Source organism: Cynoglossus semilaevis, chromosome 1 (genome assembly GCF_000523025.1).
Source record: "Cynoglossus semilaevis isolate Cse_v1.0 chromosome 1, Cse_v1.0, whole genome shotgun sequence".
NCBI lineage: Eukaryota > Metazoa > Chordata > Actinopteri > Pleuronectiformes > Cynoglossidae > Cynoglossus > Cynoglossus semilaevis.
In genome coordinates this window covers 4,513,685-4,533,681 of record NC_024307.1, presented here as the reverse complement: position 1 = coordinate 4,533,681, position 19,997 = coordinate 4,513,685, and the positions used below count along the sequence as shown (strand labels likewise).

The following is a 19,997-nucleotide window of genomic DNA, read 5'->3' as shown; positions in this document are numbered from 1 at the left end:
TGAATATAAATCAAGTTCAAATAAAAAATATCTCAGCCGGCGTATCTTGATTGACGGCTGCAAAACGTTTAACAGCTGTTTGAGTTTCAACCTGTCTAAACATAAATAAGTAGAGAAGAACGGAAAACAAAATAGGAAGATTTCTTTGCCTGCCTGGCACTGCAAAGACAGTTCCAGGAACGGAGATGCCTGTGAGGTAACGTCCTGTCTTTGTGATCAATCAAATGCTGTTCTGTGGAGCTGTACACCCCCAACAACTACAGAGTGTGGCTTTCTCACAGACAAACGCGACACTTTTCCGTGGAAGCCTTATTAAACTTAACTAAGGGGATTATTGTTCTGTTGTTCTATTGTATTTTCTTAGATCTTCGAACTGAAACATTTTTTTGTCTCTAGCTCATCAACAAGGGCAAAGGTGAAGCTCTACGTATTCGCGCCATCCTACGTTCACTCGTACCAACTGAAGACCTGGTTGGAATCATCAGTATACCACTCAGAATGCCTATCATCAACAAAGGTATTGACGTTACGATTTTTTAATTTTTTTTTTACCTTAACAATCAACAAAAACAGTGCAGGAAACATCTGTAGGCCACCATGTCATAGTCAGAGTGTCAGACCAGAGGGTCCACGTCGACGTGTCGTTACACTGGCCCTGAGACGGTGCCTTCGCAGCAAAACACAGGGCTATTGATTTCACTTCACCGCTCATGCCCTTTTAATCAGCACAACATTTTACTGCACACTCCCATAGCTCCGAGTAAGTCAGATCATTTCTATAGCAGCCTGTCTTGCTTTATTGATTGATCTGCATAAGCACGGAAAGACTCGCCTCTTAGATTTGCTGCCGTGAGGCTCTGTCACCAGTCCAACAGTGAAGCCAACGCCAGAAAAAAACTCATTCACGTGCTGCCGCCGCCGCCGCTGCTCTCTGCCTGATGAACAGCCACAAATGAGAAGACGTACGTGCCGTGGTCTAAGGAAGCGTAATGTTGCCACACAGAGACGTTAACACAAAATACAGTGAAAGTTAGCACTAAATAACTTGAAAGTTATGAAGAAATAACGTTAAAGTTATCATGAAATAAAGTGAAAGTTATCACGAAATAACGTGAAGGTTATTGCGAAATAACGTGAAAGTTATCGCGAAATAACGTTAACACAAAATACAGTGGAAGTTATCACTAAATAACGTGAAAATTATCACGAAATAATGTGTTCTTTGGATCTGCCCTGCTCCGTGCAGGGAGTCAGCTCCGACGTGTAAGCCGCCAAGAATCAATGATGTCGAGTTTCCTTTAAGACTAGCTGTCTCTATCTGTCGGCTTTTCTAGAATCTTTTCTCTGCTTTAACACTGTTAGGTCTGCGGATGGCGATGATGAGGAGGAGGTGGTTCACATGGGCAACGCCATCATGTCCTTCTACTCTGCACTCATTGACCTTTTGGGACGTTGCGCCCCAGAGATGCATGTATGCTCTTTATCCAGTAATTTAAATTATAGGAAAGTGACAACAACATTTCCTTTTTGCCTCTGTAGATGGCGCTATAACTACATTTTCTTTTCACATAAATCTAAACCTGAATCAAAACACAAGACCAGTTAGGTGATTGTCACCGGGATGTAAGAGGAGCAAAGACACCTCTGAGCCAGGAACCACACAGAAACTCTGAGTTAAACTATCGCAGTGTTTTTCAACGCCGGGGTTGTGACCCCATTTTTCCACAAAATATTATTCTTCTAGAAATTATAATTTAAAAACCGCCAAACACAATCTGAAACAACACTTTCATGAATATAAATCAAGTTCAAATAAAAAATATCTCAGCCGGCGCATCTTGACTGACGGCTGCAAACGTTTAACAGCTGTTTGAGTTTCAACCTGTCTTAACATAAATAAGTAGAGAAGAACGGAAAACAAAATAGGAAGATTTCTTTGCCTGCCTGGCACTGCAAAGACAGTTCCAGGAACGGAGATGCCTGTGAGGTAACGTCCTGTCTTTGTGATCAATCAAATGCTGTTCTGTGGAGCTGTACACCCCCAACAACTACAGAGTGTGGCTTTCTCACAGACAAACGCGACACTTTTCCGTGGAAGCCTTATTAAACTTAACTAAGGGGATTATTGTTCTGTTGTTCTATTGTATTTTCTTAGATCTTCGAACTGAAACATTTTTTTGTCTCTAGCTCATCAACAAGGGCAAAGGTGAAGCTCTACGTATTCGCGCCATCCTACGTTCACTCGTACCAACTGAAGACCTGGTTGGAATCATCAGTATACCACTCAGAATGCCTATCATCAACAAAGGTATTGACGTTACGATTTTTTAATTTTTTTTTTACCTTAACAATCAACAAAAACAGTGCAGGAAACATCTGTAGGCCACCATGTCATAGTCAGAGTGTCAGACCAGAGGGTCCACGTCGACGTGTCGTTACACTGGCCCTGAGACGGTGCCTTCGCAGCAAAACACAGGGCTATTGATTTCACTTCACCGCTCATGCCCTTTTAATCAGCACAACATTTTACTGCACACTCCCATAGCTCCGAGTAAGTCAGATCATTTCTATAGCAGCCTGTCTTGCTTTATTGATTGATCTGCATAAGCACGGAAAGACTCGCCTCTTAGATTTGCTGCCGTGAGGCTCTGTCACCAGTCCAACAGTGAAGCCAACGCCAGAAAAAAACTCATTCACGTGCTGCCGCCGCCGCCGCTGCTCTCTGCCTGATGAACAGCCACAAATGAGAAGACGTACGTGCCGTGGTCTAAGGAAGCGTAATGTTGCCACACAGAGACGTTAACACAAAATACAGTGAAAGTTAGCACTAAATAACTTGAAAGTTATGAAGAAATAACGTTAAAGTTATCATGAAATAAAGTGAAAGTTATCACGAAATAACGTGAAGGTTATTGCGAAATAACGTGAAAGTTATCGCGAAATAACGTTAACACAAAATACAGTGGAAGTTATCACTAAATAACGTGAAAATTATCACGAAATAATGTGTAAGTTATCACGTAATTACATGAAAGTTATCACGAAATAACGTGAAACTTAGCACGAAATAAAGTTAAAGTTATTACGTTGAGGTTATCACGTAATTATGTGAACATTATCACAAAATTCTGTGAAAGTTATCACGTAATTACGCGTAAGTTATCGCGAAATAATTTTATCACGAAATACAGTGAAAGTTAGCACTAAATAACTTGAAAGTTATGAAGAAATAACGTTAAAGTTATCACGAAATAAAGTGAAAGTTATCACGAAATAACGTGAAGGTTATTGCGAAATAACGTGAAAGTTATCGCGAAATAATGTTAACACAAAATACAGTGGAAGTTATCACTAAATAACGTGAACATTATCACAAAATTCTGTGAAAGTTATCACGTAATTACGCGTAAGTTATCGCGAAATAATGTTATCACGAAATACAGTGAAAGTTATCACGTAATTACGTGAAAGTTATGAAGAAATAACGTTAAAGTTATCACGAAATAAAGTGAAAGTTATTACGTTGAGATTATCACGTAATTATGTGAACATATCACAAAATTCTGTGAAAGTTATCACGTAATTACGTGAACGTTATGAAGAAATAACGTGAAAGTTATCACAAAATAACGTAAAACTTATCACGAAATAAAGTGAAAGTTATCACGAAATAACGTGAAGGTTATTGCGAAATAACGTGAAAGTTATTACGTAATTACGTGAAAGTTCTCGCGAAATAATGTTAACACAAAATACAGTGGAAGTTATCACTAAATAACGTGAACATTATCACAAAATTCTGTGAAAGTTATCACGTAATTACGCGTAAGTTATCGCGAAATAATGTTAACACGTAATACAGTGAAAGTTATGAAGAAATAACGTTAAAGTTATCACGAAATAACGTGAAGGATATTGCGAAATAACGTGAAAGTTATCACAAAATAACGTAAAACTTATCACGAAATAACGTGAAGGATATTGCGAAATAACGTGAAAGTTATCGCGAAATAATGTTAACACGAAATACAGTGAAAGTTATGAAGAAATAACGTGAAAGTTATTACGTAATTACGTGAAAGTTAATACAAAATAACGTAAAACTTATCACGAAATAACGTGAAGGTTATTCTGTAATTACGTCATAGTGAGCCTTTTTTTTTTCTCACTGTGGCAACAGTATCCGTAGTGGTCAACTCCAAGAGGGATTTCTGTGTTTTTTTTTCTGTGAGTTTCATTTCCTGTCCCTCAGATGGGTCGATGACTGAGCCGGACATGTCCGCCTGCTTCTGTCCTGACCACAAGGCCCCCATGGTCCTGTTTCTGGACAGGGTCTATGGTATTGAAGACCAGAGCTTTCTGCTTCACCTGCTCGAAGTGGGCTTCCTGTCCGACCTGAAGGCTGCTACCTCTCTGGACACGGTGGGTGGAGTTTATCATTACAGCACAGTCAAGATAATCCTCGCTGTTCCATGAACTTGTCTGGACATGAACACTCATCCGTCTACAGGAAGTCCTGTGTACTACAGAGACCGCCTTGGCCATGAACCGCTACATCGGCTCGGCCATGCTACCTCTCCTCACCCGCTGCGCTCCTCTGTTTGCGGGCACTGAGCACTACGCCACCCTCATCGACTCCACCCTTCACACCATCTACCGCCTCTCCAAGGGTCGATCGCTCACCAAAGCCCAGAGAGACGCCATCGAGGAGTGCTTGTTAGCTGTCTGCAAGTAAGCAGCAGAGTCAATCTGTGATACAGCACCAGGGGGTGGTAGTCACCTTCGTGAGAACCCCTGGGGGTGGCGCCAAAGAGTCACGGAGGGTCTGCATGAGGAGAAATTATTTGGTGTTGCAAATAATGGTTTATGAATGTACTTTTTTAAAATATTGTGAAAATGAAATGTTTTCAAATACATTGTTTCAGTTGTTATTGAAACTCATCATTGCCAGGAGTAAGGATGTCCGATAATATCGGCCGACCCATATATAGCATAGTAATATAATATCGTAATATCTGTAAGAATCGTAATTGGGATTTCAGTCGATAATAAAAAACCCGATAATGCAACGCCTGAGTTTCACCAAATGATGTTTGCCCTAAAAATAGTTTTGGGGATAAACGACTGTATATTAAAGTGAAAGTCACTAGATGGCAGCATTGCACCTCCTTTAATTAATCTCATACTCATACAGTGGATTGTACAGATAAAGAAATAAATATTACCAGGCCTATATCGATATCGGTTGATATTGTATTTGGAAATTAAGTGTTTGGATATCGTGTTTGAATATCGTCATATTGGATATCGGCAAAAAGTTAATATCGGACATCCTTACATTGTCCCTAGCCAGGAGCACACAGAGGAGGGTGGTGTGTGGGTCAGGGCAGGCTGTCAGGCTGTCGGCTCACGTTCACCCAGTTTGAAAACTCCTGTTTTATTGAATATAAACCGTCAGAGTAAAATCAGACCAAAGTGTTTGGACGTTTTTTTTTGTTTTTTGTTTTTGAAGTTAGACCTGGACTGCAGCGCTCTTATCCTGCTTTCATCTTATTCTGCAGACACCTCCGACCTTCGATGCTGCAACAACTCTTGCACCGCCTCGTCTTTGATGTACCACTGCTGACCGAATACTGCAAAATGCCTCTCAGGGTGGGCCACGGTTCCTTTATCTCTTTAAAACTCCCTCTATCACTGAGTCGCTGTGACCTCGCAGTGTTTTTATTTTATCAGTTTTTTTTTTTCAATTGGATACAGTGGTGTGTTTCTGTGTGGCTGCTCATACTTTAACCTTTTATTTGATTGTCAGCTCGTGGGGGGGGGGCATCACCAGCTTACCACACACACACACACACACACACACACACACAGGTGTACCTGTGGTGTTAATCATCCACTGTTATAGAAGTGAAAACAGGCAGACCAAGTGTACGACTGTGTGATTACACAGCTGCCGGTTCCACTCCGGTTCTCCATCTCTCTCTGGCCCCTCGGCAGAGACATAATGCCGACGTAATAGATTGTGATTGGCTGTGCCCTGCGGTTGACACACTTTTATGTACATATTTAGGTTTGGTTTTTTTTTGCTGAGTGTGGATGAACTGAAGTCCTGTGTTTGTGCTGAATTCTCAGGCTGCAGGTGTTTGTCTGTTACTGGAACACTGTTGAGAGTCCTCTCTCTACCAAAGTCTGTCTGTTTTGTTTTTTTTAAAGACCTTTGACCTTCTGCTTCTGTTGTCTCCTCCAGCTGCTAACCAACCACTATGAGCAGAACTGGAAGTTCTACTGCCTCCCGTCGGGATGGGGCAGCTACGGCACAGCGTCTGAAGATGAATTACTGCTCACTAAGAAAATCTTCTGGGGAGTGTTTGACTCTCTGTCCCAGAGGGTGAGGATGAATTAATGATGGATTCTTTTTTTTTTTTTTTTTCATCATGCAGTTTTTACATTATTAACAGGTCTGTCGCTGAGCCCTGTGGTCAAGACGTTCTCTAAAAATTTGATATTTTTTAAACAGATTTCACCCAATATTTTTATTAATATGGATGTATGCACAGAACTAGTATTAGCACATGTTTAATGCTAATGATAAGGCCTGACCTGAAAGTACCAATGTCTCACCAATCCAGAGCCACTACTGCAGCCTTTTGCAGCTTCTAGGTCAGTGATGTCAAATTAATTATCACATGGTACAGCATCATCCATAACATATTAATTGATGGTTCTGCAATTCGTTATTATTGATTCAAGTTTCGAATAATGTTCTGCAGTGCTCTGTGTAATAACATATTAATTGATGGTTCTGCAATTCGTTATTTATATTTATTCAAGTTATGAATGTTCTGCAGTGCTCTGTGTAACAAAAAAAAAAAGAATTAATAAACTCACATTCAAAGCATCAATCAACTATACTGTAAGAGTCAGGTTTTGGGTGAAGTTGATGAGGTGATGCTGCTTGGTCCTTGAACACACCTCTCATCATCATGATGAGCATAGTGAGCAGCATAGACTTTATTAAGAGTTGCGGGTCAAACAGAATGACTCAGTAGACCATGTTCGGCCCGTTGATGAGGTGATGCTGCTTGGTCCTTGTTCGGCCCACGGGCCGAGGGTTTGACAAATGTGGCATAGACTTCATTAAAAGGCATTTAAATGCTTTTTAAGCTCCTGCAGGTCACACAAGATGACATGGTGGGCTGCATTTGGCCCGCGGGCCTTGAGTTTTAAACGTGTTCTAGAATGATTCTTTATTACAGTTTCTTCCTCAGTTGCAGAAACGTGGTTAGAATTTAGGAAAATTTCTGTTTTCATTGAACCCTGTGCCATTGTCGTCTCATCCTCTGCAGAAATACGACGCAGAGTTGTTTAAGATGGCCATGCCTTGCCTCAGTGCCATTGCTGGAGCTCTGCCGCCCGACTACGTAGATGCCTCCATTAGTACGACTGTGGAGAAACCTGTGTCAGTTGACGCTCAGGGCAATTTTGATCCCAAACCAATCAACACCGCTAAGTACGCCAAGCTGTGGACGCAATACTGGGAGAAAAACCACACATAGTTCAACACTGGCTAAATATGCATGGCTGTTGATGAAATAAATAACTCACATTTGCATATGCTGACAAGTTGTCAGACTCTCTCCCTCTCTTTTTCTCTCTCTCTCTTCACAGCATTGCTCTGCCAGAGAAGCTGGAACACTTTGCCAACAAATATGCTGAGCATTCCCACGAGAAATGGTCTGCAGAGAAGGTACCACCAGGCCGCTGTCCAGCAGGAGTGTTAATGTGGCTGTATTTGTATAAATACTTTTTTTAAGCCTGACACAAAGTAAAAAAAAAAAAAAACTAAAATCATGGTCACTGTTGCTGTTTTTTCTCTCCAGTATGAGAGCTCTTCTTTTTTTACTGTTAGCCGTCATGCTAACAAAAATGTTCCAGCGACTGAGCACCAGGATCTGCTCTCCTTTGTGTCGACCAGTTTGTTGTGTTTGAAGAAAAAAAAAAGCAAAAATCACAGCAAAATTACATTTACAAATAGAGATGTCGCCCCAATTTTAGCCTAATTTGCGTATTATCCGTAAAAATCTTTATCGGTGTTTCCCCCCATAATGAAAAACGATAATGCAATGCTTGGGTTTCATCAAATGATATGTGCCCCAAAAAATAGATTTGGGGAAAAACAGCTGCATATGAAAGTGAAAGTCACTAGATGGCAGCATTGCAGCTCATTTTATCTATCTATTTCAACAATCAGTGGATTGTATGCAGAATGCTGGTGCCAACGACTCATACGGTGGTTTGTACAGATAAACATAATATATGTTAGGTCCTTAATAGTAGGGGGGGGCATGGGAAAAATTATTAAGAAACACTGCTTTAACCCTTCACCTTAGTGAACAGGCGACACTTAACTTCCTCAACCACCAGGGCCACTATTACCCTGCTATATTGGTATTGGTTGATATTGGAATCGGCAAAAAGTTAATATCGGAAATCTCTGTTTACAAACCTTACTGTCTTATGCTAACTGAATTCTTACTCCGAAATTTTCAAACCCTTCAGCAGCTACCTCCTAAGGCTACGAGGTTTGTGTTGAATAAACCTGTGTGTCTGTGGGCTACGAGGTTTGTGTTGAATAAACCTCTGTCTGTTCCTCAGGTGCTGTTGGGATGGAAGTATGGAGACTGTGTTGATGAGAAGGCCAAAACTCACCCCCAGCTCAGAACCTACAAAGGCCTGACAGAGAAGGTGTGTGTCCAGGGAGACATTTGGGAGGAATGGGAGGCATCTCGACTCACCCCTTCTTCCCTGTTTGTGTGTTCCAGGAGAAGGAGGTCTACAAGTGGCCAATTAGAGAGTCTCTCAAGAGTATGCTGGCGATGGGCTGGTCCATCGACAGGACCAAAGATGGAGAGAGCATGTCTCAACAGAGGGAGAACGAGAAAATGAGAAAGATATCCCAGGCCTCGCAGGTACAAATGAAGACTTCACTTCAAGAACAGTATTTTTGTTGTGTTATACACGGGTGTAATCAGTCTAACTGGTGCTTGTAAATACGGACTGTGTTTTGTTAAATCTTCTATCGCAGACAAATGGATTCAATCCCAGCCCAATAGACACCAGCACTGTGGTTCTGTCCAGGGAATTACAGGTGATTTTTTTTTTCTGTGAATTGTAGAGAAACTTCATCATTTTCTCAGTGTTCATTAGTAATGCAGCTGAGATTCTGAGTTCAGCTCTTTTCTCTCTGGTCCCAGGGGATGGTGGAGGTTGTGGCAGAAAATTACCACAACATCTGGGCCAAGAAGAAGAAGAGTGACCTTGGAAGCAGAGGTGAATTGCAAATTAGGGTCGTTAAAAGTGATTAAGTGTATGGCACTTTGGCCTGCCTGGATACAGAGCTGTGTGTGCCTTTAGGTGGGGGAACACACCCTCTGTTGGTGCCCTACGACACGTTGACAGCTAAGGAGAAGGCCCGAGATCGAGAGAAGGCCCAGGACCTTTTCCGCTTCCTGCAAATCAATGGCTACAGCATAACAAGGTCAAAACAGCGTGCCAATGAATACATTATCATTTTATCTACTGCAGAAAAAATGCACAGACTCCTAACTTTTCCCACCTGTACTGTAATGTGTTTAGGTGTCGACACGAATATTCAAATACTGTACAATCCTATTCATCCAGTTTTCAAGCAGAACAATTAATACATTTATCTATGAATACTAGCATTGTTTCAAAAATATTTACAGCATATACTATATTTCGCTAATAATATATCATTGTTTGTTTTTGTTTTGTTTTTTTGTATATTTAAGAGAGCTGTCGACTTTTATTTTGAAATCAGGACTTTTATTTTGAATGCGTAGTTCCGTTGCTCTGTTCGGCGGAGCGATAGAAAAAGATGGGAAGTTAAGACAACAATTAAAGTGTTTGCAGATTTTTATGTGAAGAAATTGAAGGTTAGAGATAATTCCTCCGTAACACGGCACACAGCTAACGAGTTTTCACGGTGGATATGGAAGGAGTTCCAATTAAACTTATCTCGAAAGCCACTCGTGTCGTTCGTTCCTCGAGGGAATTATACCGAACGCTACGGTACACTACGTGTACAGTAACTGACACAACGGAGCCAGCTATTAATCACAGCAGGACAGAACAAGTTGATAGTACTGTAATTTTCCCCCTAAAACCTTATATACACACAGTTTTTCTAACAAACCACAAACAAACAAGCAAATAAATAAAAAAACTAATTTAAAAAGATGGAAAAAATTCATTCCACTGTACAAAATAGGATTACTGTAGGATAATAAAACTGTTAGCCTCTGCCTAATCCTGCCCATCCACCCTAATAGTTACTGCGTTTTTTTCTCTTATTATGTTGAGTTTTATTGTAAACATTTTCACCCAGAAATATGTTAAACAAATGGATTAAAGAGAAAATACTTAAGTATTTTAACAAGTCTGTTTCAGTAGTAGTCATACACTGTGCTACTACGTTAACTTTAACCCATTATCTTCTCGCGCTGCAGAGGTTTGAAGGACCTAGAGCAGGATTCTTCATCCATGGAGAAGAGGTTTGCCTATAGGTTCCTCAAGAAACTTCTCAAGTACGTCGACTCAGCTCAGGAGTTCATCGCACATTTAGGTACGACGACGGTACACACCAAAGTGGTATGAATTTTTTATCACCCATTTATATTCGTAGGATAAAATGTGCTTCTGTGTTTTGAATACAGAGGCCATGGCCGCCAGTGGGAAAACGGATCGATCCCCACATGAACAAGAAATAAAGTTCTTCGCTAAGGTACCAACGAATCTACAGCTACAGTCCTGTGAGGACAGACTCCATCCCGGTCCTGTCTTATAATTATTCACGTGTACTTCCAGGTTCTTCTTCCTCTCATCGATCAGTACTTCAAGAACCACTCTCTCTACTTCCTCTCATCTCCCAGCAAAAACCTGAGCAGCAGTGGCTACGCTTCCAACAAGGAGAAGGAAATGGTCAGCAGGTAGATAATAACGTGTGATGCAGCGTTTTATGTATTTATGTTTTTTTTTTTTTATAAATTTCTATCCTAAACTTTCTTCATGCTAAGTCTTCTACACAATTAACACATTTTCCTAAATTTTCCTCTTCTCTAACCTTCACCTTCAGCCTGTTTTGTAAACTGGCAGCTCTTGTCAGACATAGGATTTCACTCTTTGGTAAGAAGGCTATCGACCACTAAAGCATTTGACTGTGTTTGTGTGTGTGTGCGGATGAATGTACTGCTGAACTGACAAATTAACGCAAACGAAAGTGGAATGTATATATAAATATATATGATTTTGGAGGCAAAAAAGTAGACTTATAAATGCTATATTTTAATGGTTTGTACATCACATTCACACTATAATCAGTGCTGTTGTGTTTGGTTTCTTATAGGCAGTGACTCTATGACCATGGTGAGCTGTCTCCATATACTGGCTCACACTCTGGACACAAGGTCAGTCCTAATATGAATGCAAATGTATTTTTTTTTGATTACATTAAAATATGTACCTTATTATTAATATACCTTATTGTCAGTCAGATATTTGACACACATATATAATTTTTCTTACGGTTTTTCATACGGTATCATGTTTAAACTCTCAAAATGACTAGAATACACACACATGTAATAAATAAATAAAATAAATGTGTACTATATTGATCCCATATTTGGGAAATTGTTGTGTTAGCAACAGATATGCTGTTAACAGGCTGCCCCTAGCAAGCGCCAAGCATGTGGTTCCTCTGGGAATTGTTAAAATGTCCACTTTTTATTTAAAATTTTAGGAAATGTTTATTTACATGTGGAAAAATCCCACATAAAAAGCATCACATTTTTTATCTCATGCACCCCCTAGTGGCAGCTGGCGTACACCCGGGGTTGCACACATTTGACATTTAAATGAACAATAAACAGGGCTAGTGTTAAAAGGCTGTTATAACTGCAGAACTGTTTTACAGCTTATATTTGGTTGGTACTGTTGGTACCACGGAACTGTAGCCCATGCTAACAGCATCCGTTATGTCACCTTTCTGCTAGGACACATCAGGATATTACAACCTTCCATTATTTCAGCTGTAGTATGGGATGCTGTACAGAAAGGCTAATTATATTAGTGCATGCTGTTGTGCAGGTTTTGAATAAATCACTCCTGTGGAGGTGTTACTGCGGGGGAGTCACTCATGTGTCATATTTATTGACGTGAACCTTCATCGACTGGGAGACCGGACGAGTTGTGTGTTAGCATATGTTAGCATACGGTGACAGAAATGTCCTCTGTGTTCCTTTAAGGTTACTGGAAATGTTGTTTTTCTAACACCCCTCCTCTCCACCTACAGGACAGTGATGAAGTCGGGCTCAGAAATGGCCAGAGTGGGGCTGCGGACCTTCTTTGAGAACGCCGCGGAGGATCTGGAGAAAACCTTCGAGAACCTGAAATTGGGGAAGTTCACTCACTCCCGCTCGCAGATGAAAGGGGTGTCGCAGAATATTAACTACACCACGGTGGCGCTGCTCCCCATCCTAACTGCTCTCTTCGAACACATCACCCAGCACCACTTTGGAGTCGACCTGCTGTGTGAGTGCAGGCAGGAAAATGACAACATAGTTTGGTCGTCCGTGATTCCTGAATCCCACATGGTCAAGTGATATAAGACGTCTTGGTCTACCTGCATAAGAGACACGGCTTAGAGTTGATGACACAGCATTGACACATGGTGTGGGCCACATGGTGTGCAGGCAGGAAAATGACAACATAGTTGTGTGGGTGTGGGCCACATGGAATCTATAGACCAGTGATCATCAACTGGTGGTCCCTGGGCCAATGACTTGATTCCAAGTTAAAAATCAAATACAGTGGAACCTCGACATGCGACATGCATATTTCGAGATACGAGCAAGCTTTTGAGCAAATCTTTGCTCCGAAATACGAGTAAAGATTTGAGATATAAGTGCACTTACAGACACCGACGCTAGGTGTTTGAGCCGACGCCGCTTCACTCGTTCACTTCGTCGACTTTCATCTCTCTATTTTGTGCATTATTCTTCATAATAGTGATGAGTCCTAAGAGAGTGAGTGGTGAGGATGGTGGAGAGAAGAAGAAACGCATGATGACCATGGAAATAAGGCATGAAATTGAAGAGTGTGGTGCTCAATAAAAAAAAATTGAAAATAGTAGAAAAGTAAAAAAATTGTCAATAAATATGAGCGTGGTGCTCATTAAAAAAATTGAAAAAAGCAAAAAACTAGAAATGTAAAATAATAAAAATACGTAATAAGTTAATTCTAAGTTCTAAGAAGTCTGGAACGGATTCATTTTTTTTCTGTTAAGGTTCCACTGTCATAATGTTAAACAAAAATGTGATTTTTACTCTGGCCACCAATGTGACCCTTCCACCAATATACTGTAGTTGGTGACCCCTGCTATAGACAAACCATGTGAGTCTTTCCAGCACCATGTAGATTACACATACAAATCCAGTTTGTGTGCTACATCTTTGGTACATTATGATGGCTATGGTACAAGACAAACATAAACTCATTCTTTTTTTTTTTTTATTCCAGTGGATGATGTCCAGGTGTCCTGCTATCGGATCCTGACCAGTCTGTATGCACTGGGCACGGGCAAAAACATCTACGTGGAGAGGTATCTGTTCTTACACGTTAGAGTGAATGTTGTATCTACACTGAAGGTCATCATCATCATCATCATCACTCTGTTGTGTCTCTCAGACAGCTGCCAGCTCTTGGACAGTGTCTGGCCACCCTGGCTGGTGCCATGCCGGTGGCGTTCCTGGAGCCACTGCTCAACATGTACAACCCCTGTTCAGTCTTTAACACAAAAAGTGCCCGAGAACGAGCCAGTGAGTCACCGCTACCGTAACTGTACAACCTTACCATTGTTGGAGTCACTCATACAAACGCTCTGTGTTGTTCGTGTCAGTCCTCGGCATCCCTGACTCGGTGGAGCAGATATGTCCGGCGATGCCGTGGCTGGACGGCCTGATGAAGGACATCAACGACATGGCCGAGTCTGGAGCCAGGTACACAGAGATGCCTCATGTGATCGAGGTGGTGCTGCCCATGCTCTGCAACTATCTCTCCTACTGGTGGGAGAGGGGGCCGGAGAACCAGCCAGCCAGCGGGGGCAGTGTCTGCTGCACCACCGTCACCTCAGAGCACCTGAGCCTCATTCTTGGCAACATCCTGAAGATCCTCAACAACAACCTGGGCATTGATGAAGCCTCCTGGATGAAAAGGATTGCAGGTGGGTACAGTCTGTAAGACAAACTGGTATAAATCTTTCAAAATATTTTTATCTTTCAGACCTTTTTATCAGCCGTATTTTTCCATTTCAACTGCCTGCCACTAGAGGGCTCTGATTTTAATACCTCCTAGTTCCCAAATCCCAGGTCTTGTTGCACCACGAAGTACAAGTATATTAGATATTTATTATTATTATTATTTATGTATATTTAATGAAATAACATTATTTAAAAAAAATATTCTGAACATAAAGTGTTCAAATATTTTTTTTTAATTTCAAAACTCACCAAGTTGGCCGGATTGAACACCCTAGAGGGCCACTTTTGGCCCGCGGGCCGTATGTTTGACACCACTGCATTCGTTTGATGCTTGTTATTCTGATGACTTACAATATTTTCCTCTAAAAATATAGTTCAACGTAAAAAAAATGATGTCTTGTCTTGTGGAAATGGTTGAAAACGGGGGAACGTTCCACTGAAATTCCTAATAAAATAAAGATTCACGTCCGGTCCTTCTGCATATTTTAATCCCATTTAAACGGACGTGATTAAAAGACGATCTTTTCTCACGGCTCAGTGTACGTGCAGCCCATCATCAGCAAGGCCCGCGCTGACCTGCTGAAGAGCCACTTCCTGCCCACGCTGGAGAAGCTGAAGAAGAAGACGGTGAAGGTGGTGGCTGAGGAGGAGCTGCTGAAGGCAGACAGCAAGGGAGACACCCAGGAGGCGGAGCTGCTCATCCTGGACGAGTTTGCCGTCCTCTGCAGGGACCTCTACGCCTTTTATCCCATGCTCATCCGCTACGTGGACAACAACAGGTCAGACTCTGAGTCCTTGTCGTGGGCCACAAAATCAATGTACTTTGAGGGAGATTTGTCTTTTGGTAAACAAATATATTTACATTTGTTTACCAAAACACAAATCTTGATTAGAATTGGATTTTTTTTTAAAAAAAGGAAAATTGTCAATTACTCACGAGTAAAGACTCGACTTTTACGAAGATGCACGATACGCTCTGGTGGGCCACATAAATTGATGTGGTGGGCCACAGTCGGCCCACGGGCCTTGAGTTTGACACATTGTCGTACATGTCTTCATTTTCTTTTCTTTTTTTCTTTCTGTGTCACCGCAGGTCCAGGTGGTTAAAAGAACCGGATGCCGACTCCAATGAGCTCTTCAGAATGGTTGCTGAAATTTTTATTCTTTGGTGCAAGTCACATGTAAGTTATTTTCTGCTTAATGTTCTACAAACACGAGATAAAAAAAAAACTATTTTCTGCTTAATGTTCTACAAACACAAGATAAAAAAAAAAAAATCTTCCACCTCTATTGACAAAATCCTTTTATGTTTTTTTGCTTTATTTATTTTTTTGGCCAGAACTTTAAAAGAGAGGAGCAGAACTTTGTGGTTCAAAATGAAATTAACAACCTGTCCTTCCTGACTGGGGATAATAAAACCAAGATGTCAAAGGTAGGTGTTTTATGTCTTTAGATTAGCTGTCATCACCATCTGCCTCATCTCCTCATGATGGAACTTTAACGAGGAGCAGATTGTTGTCGCTGTAGTGCATCCCACAAATAAAGACTTTAAATGTTAGCCGTAAACGTTAGCCTTTCCTCACCCATGTTATTGTATGTCACATGACGTTTCATTTATTGTTTGAATTCTCATTCTGCTCCTTTTGATATTGTGATTATCACATAAAAGGGTGAGTCCAGTTAAATTTCAGACTCTAACATTCAGACATGTCTCTCAGGCGTCTTTGACTAGTTTTATCATTTGATTTTTGTTCAGCTTTTGTTCCCTCAAAAATAATCAGTGTTGATCATCATCAAAGTAACTTAAATCCAAACTTGAAATAAAATTGACAGAACTTTGCAAAAAAACAAATTGATCTAACTCCATCTAAAAACTTAGATTTGAAGCCGACTCTGTTTGAGTCCTTAGATAGTCCCGTTTGAAAAGAGCTCCCCCAGAATTCTACAACGAGGAAATGTTTTGGTGGAAACACTGCTAGACTTAGGTGAAGGCTATAAAGAGAAATATTTTGGTTCTTTTTCCAAGTAAAAACATTTTTTGAAGTCTTAGAATATTTGTCTTGGGAAGCCAGGAAACTGAGGCCTTTCCTCGTTTAATTTGAATGAAAACACATCAAATGATCAAGTAAAGACTGCTGTTTGAGTCGCTGAGGACAGAAGGAATATTGAGGATAAAAACTGTGCAAAGCAGTACTGGGTAAACACCAAATGTCATGTAAGTACTTCAAATAAAAACACTGCGACAAAGCCTCTACTATTGACTTAAAACCTAAAGTTCTCAGAGGGACAAAATGTTTTTGGACAAACATCTTAGGGGCCGGACATTTAAATAAAACAAAATCAAATGTTTATCTTGTAATCCAGTCGATTGCATGGTTAGGTGGGCTGAATCTGGGCCACGACCCGCCAGTTGGTAACCACCGTCTTAAAATTCCTTAATCAGCCTCCTGCTGCAATAATTTATAAATTTTTTTTTTCAAATAGTTTCTAGATGAGATATTTGTCCAACAGTTACTTCCAGCTGTGAACCCTGTGATATATGACGGTGACGGCTGTTTATTCATTCACATAATAAATATGCAAATGAGCTGTTTTCACTGTGCCAGCAGCTTCCCATGACCTTAATGTTTACTTTGGAATCCAGTTCCAGGCACGATTGGAATGGATGGTCCGGTGGTCCAGATTTGGCCCACGAGCCGCCTGTTGATTATCAGTGATTTAAAATTCCTTAATCAGCTTCATGCTATAATAATGACATTTAAAAAAGCCCACGAGCCGCCTGTTGATTATCAGCGATTTAAAATTCCTCAATCAGCTCCATGCTATAATAATGACATTTTTTTTTTTAAATAATCTTAAGATGAACTACATTTTCTGTATACTGTATGTATTCAGTACTTCACAGTAACAGTTACCTCAAGCTGTGTACAGTATGATATGTGACGGTGAAGTCTGTGTATGAATCCACATGAATATGTAGATGAGGCGTTTTCTCTGCGACAGCTGCTTCTCTTCAGCTCTAGAGGGCGTTTCGTCCTCTGCAGGTGAAACACTGTTATTTTAACCCAGTCACTCACCGTTTCATATCAAGTCCCAGCTGAAGTCAGGCTGGTCTCTGTTCGTGCCGCAGTCTCTCCCCCTGGTTTTTGTTCATATACATCACAGTTACTTAATGAAAACTCTAATGTGTGTAAATGTCGGAAGGCGGTGCTTCATGGGAAGATTAATCACAGCAAGAGTGAAAAAAAAAAAAACAGCAGCTTATTACAGTACACTGTAACTGATGTGTTTATTGTCCTGTCACGTCTTCAGTCGGGGGGACAAGACCAGGAGAGGAAGCACAAGAAACGACGTGGTGAGTTCTACTCCATCCAGACCTCGCTGATCGTGGCTGCTCTGAAGAAGATGCTGCCCATCGGCCTCAACATGTGCACCCCGGGCGATCAGGAGCTCATATCTCTGTCCAAGACCCGCTACCTGCTGGTGAGAACGCTTCCACGGCACGTCGCACTGCCAACACGTAGGACGTGAATCTTTTGATTCTATAGAGCAGTGGAGCAGAGAGCAGGTAGTCCTGGGTTCGATTCCCCGAGTTACCAAACACACACAAATCCAACCATCCATCGTCATCCGCTTATCCGTTACCGGGTCACGGGGGCAGCAGTCTCCACGACCTCCACCCAAATCACACTGCACCTTCCTGTGGGTGGTGAGTCCACTGGAAGGTACCAACCGCCCTAACCGGGATTGGATCATGGCCCGGAGGTGAACCCTGGGGTTCCACACCAATGACAGAGACATTACCTCTGGGCCACAGCGCCACTCAATAATAATAATAATAATAATAATAATAATAATAATAATAATAATAATATAACAATAATAATAGTATTAATAATAATATAATATAATAATAATTATTATATTATTAGTAATATAATAATAATAATTATTATTAATAATAATGATGATAATAATAATAATAATTATAATTATTATTATTATTGTGTTATACAGGAGTTTATGCTGCACTTTATTGGTTAAACAAGTAGTGAGTGACTTCCAGAGTCTTGTTTTTCTGACAAACTTAATTCAATTTGTGAGAATTAATAGATTTCTGCAGTGCCTTGAAAAAAACCCCAGGAGGGAGACAAATTTACCACTGGACCACTGCCACGTTCACGTTCGATTTAGCTCATTTAGAGAGTAAGGATATCAATGGCTGCGGTTTTGCAAGTTGAATTAATATCTCTGTCTGTGGAAAACCTGAGATGAAGAGTTTGTGGTCACTGGACTGGACTGGACTGAACTGGACTGGACTGGACTGGACTGGACTAAACTGGACTGGACTGGACTGGACTGGACTAAACTGGACTGGACTGGACTGGACTGGACTAAACTGGACTGGACTGGACTGGACTGGACTAAACTGGACTGGACTGGACTGGACTGGACTAAACTGGACTGGACTGGACTGGACTGGACTAAACTGGACTGGACTGGACTGGACTGGACTGTAGAACACTCAGGCTAACGATCGTCCAGTTGCAGGGAAATACTTTGAATTAGTTTTTCCCAGTATTTAACAAGTATTCCATGTCATCTGACCAAATAGCTCTGTTCTTTTGAAATGAGCATCAACCTAATAAAACTGAAAAGTCTCAATTGTAATTTCTTGCTCACCGGCACTTAGAATCATATTAGTAGAAAACAAAAGACAAAAGAAGCCTTTGGTCGATGCTTTTTTTTTTCTCCGTATGGCAAACCCAGACCAGATTTGGCAAAAGGAGCATCAACCAAAGGGTTTTTATTTATTTATTTAATTTAAATTTAATTTTAATTAATCTTACTACATGTTTGCAAATAATCTAATTGTTACAATTGTAAATATAAATATACAAGTGAGACACAAACTGTTCATCTTTTTTCAGAGGTATTAATTCTTGCAGCAGCCAACATCTTTATCTCCTTGTACATATAATGACAACTTAAAGTAAATTATGAAAACTGCATTCTTTAGTTTAAGTTTTGAAGTTTGAAGTTAAGCCCCGTCTCATCTTAACCCTTTGTTTCCTGCTGCTGAACAGAAAGACACAGATGATGAGGTCAAAGATCACATCCGCCAAAACCTGCACCTCAGAGAGAAGGTGAGTTTGTCCAGGTGGTAATTACTGTCACTGCCACTTCCTGTAGACCGGTCTTTGAAATACTCTGTAACACTAACCCTCCCCCAGTCAGAGGACCCTGCAGTCAGGTGGCAGCTGAACCTGTACAAGGACATAGCAACGAGGACCGAAGGCCCTCCAGACCCGGAGCGAGTGGTGGACCGCATCCAGCGGATCTCGGCTGCGGTTTTCAACCTGGAGCAGGTCGGGACTTCAGAGATACACGTCGCTTTGTCTCTGACAAATTGGCAGTTGAACGTTCTATGGTTTCACTGAAAGTTTTTTTTTAACTTCTCAGGTGGAGCAGCCGCTCAGGTCCAAAAAGTGTGTTTGGCAGAAACTGTTGTCCAAACAGAGGAAGAGAGCCGTGGTGGCCTGTTTCCGCATGGCTCCACTTTATAATCTACCAAGGTACGCAACACAACTGCTTCGTTTAAATAACACTCAACACGAAGTCTGCTGGGTTCATGGATAAACAACAACAACAACAACA

At 41.0% G+C, this 19,997-nt stretch overlaps 1 protein-coding gene across 1 annotated transcript; it reads left to right on the top strand.

Moving 5' to 3' along the window:
* The first annotated feature begins 1,213 nt into the window (after window positions 1–1,213).
* LOC103392837 (ryanodine receptor 3-like) lies at window positions 1,214–19,979 on the top strand. Its single transcript, XM_008329614.2, has 30 exons — window positions 1,214–1,263; window positions 1,363–1,471; window positions 2,188–2,308; window positions 4,253–4,422; window positions 4,511–4,731; window positions 5,562–5,652; window positions 6,248–6,388; window positions 7,347–7,510; window positions 7,669–7,747; window positions 8,656–8,745; window positions 8,823–8,969; window positions 9,086–9,148; window positions 9,255–9,330; window positions 9,415–9,538; window positions 10,530–10,645; window positions 10,737–10,804; window positions 10,888–11,009; window positions 11,156–11,205; window positions 11,426–11,486; window positions 12,374–12,612; window positions 13,600–13,681; window positions 13,768–13,898; window positions 13,979–14,302; window positions 14,878–15,118; window positions 15,433–15,520; window positions 15,679–15,771; window positions 17,652–17,822; window positions 19,427–19,486; window positions 19,574–19,708; window positions 19,803–19,979. The coding sequence occupies exons 1-30, from the start codon at window positions 1,214–1,216 to the stop codon at window positions 19,977–19,979; spliced, it is 3,804 nt and encodes a 1,267-aa protein (XP_008327836.2).
* The last annotated feature ends 18 nt before the right edge of the window (window positions 19,980–19,997 follow it).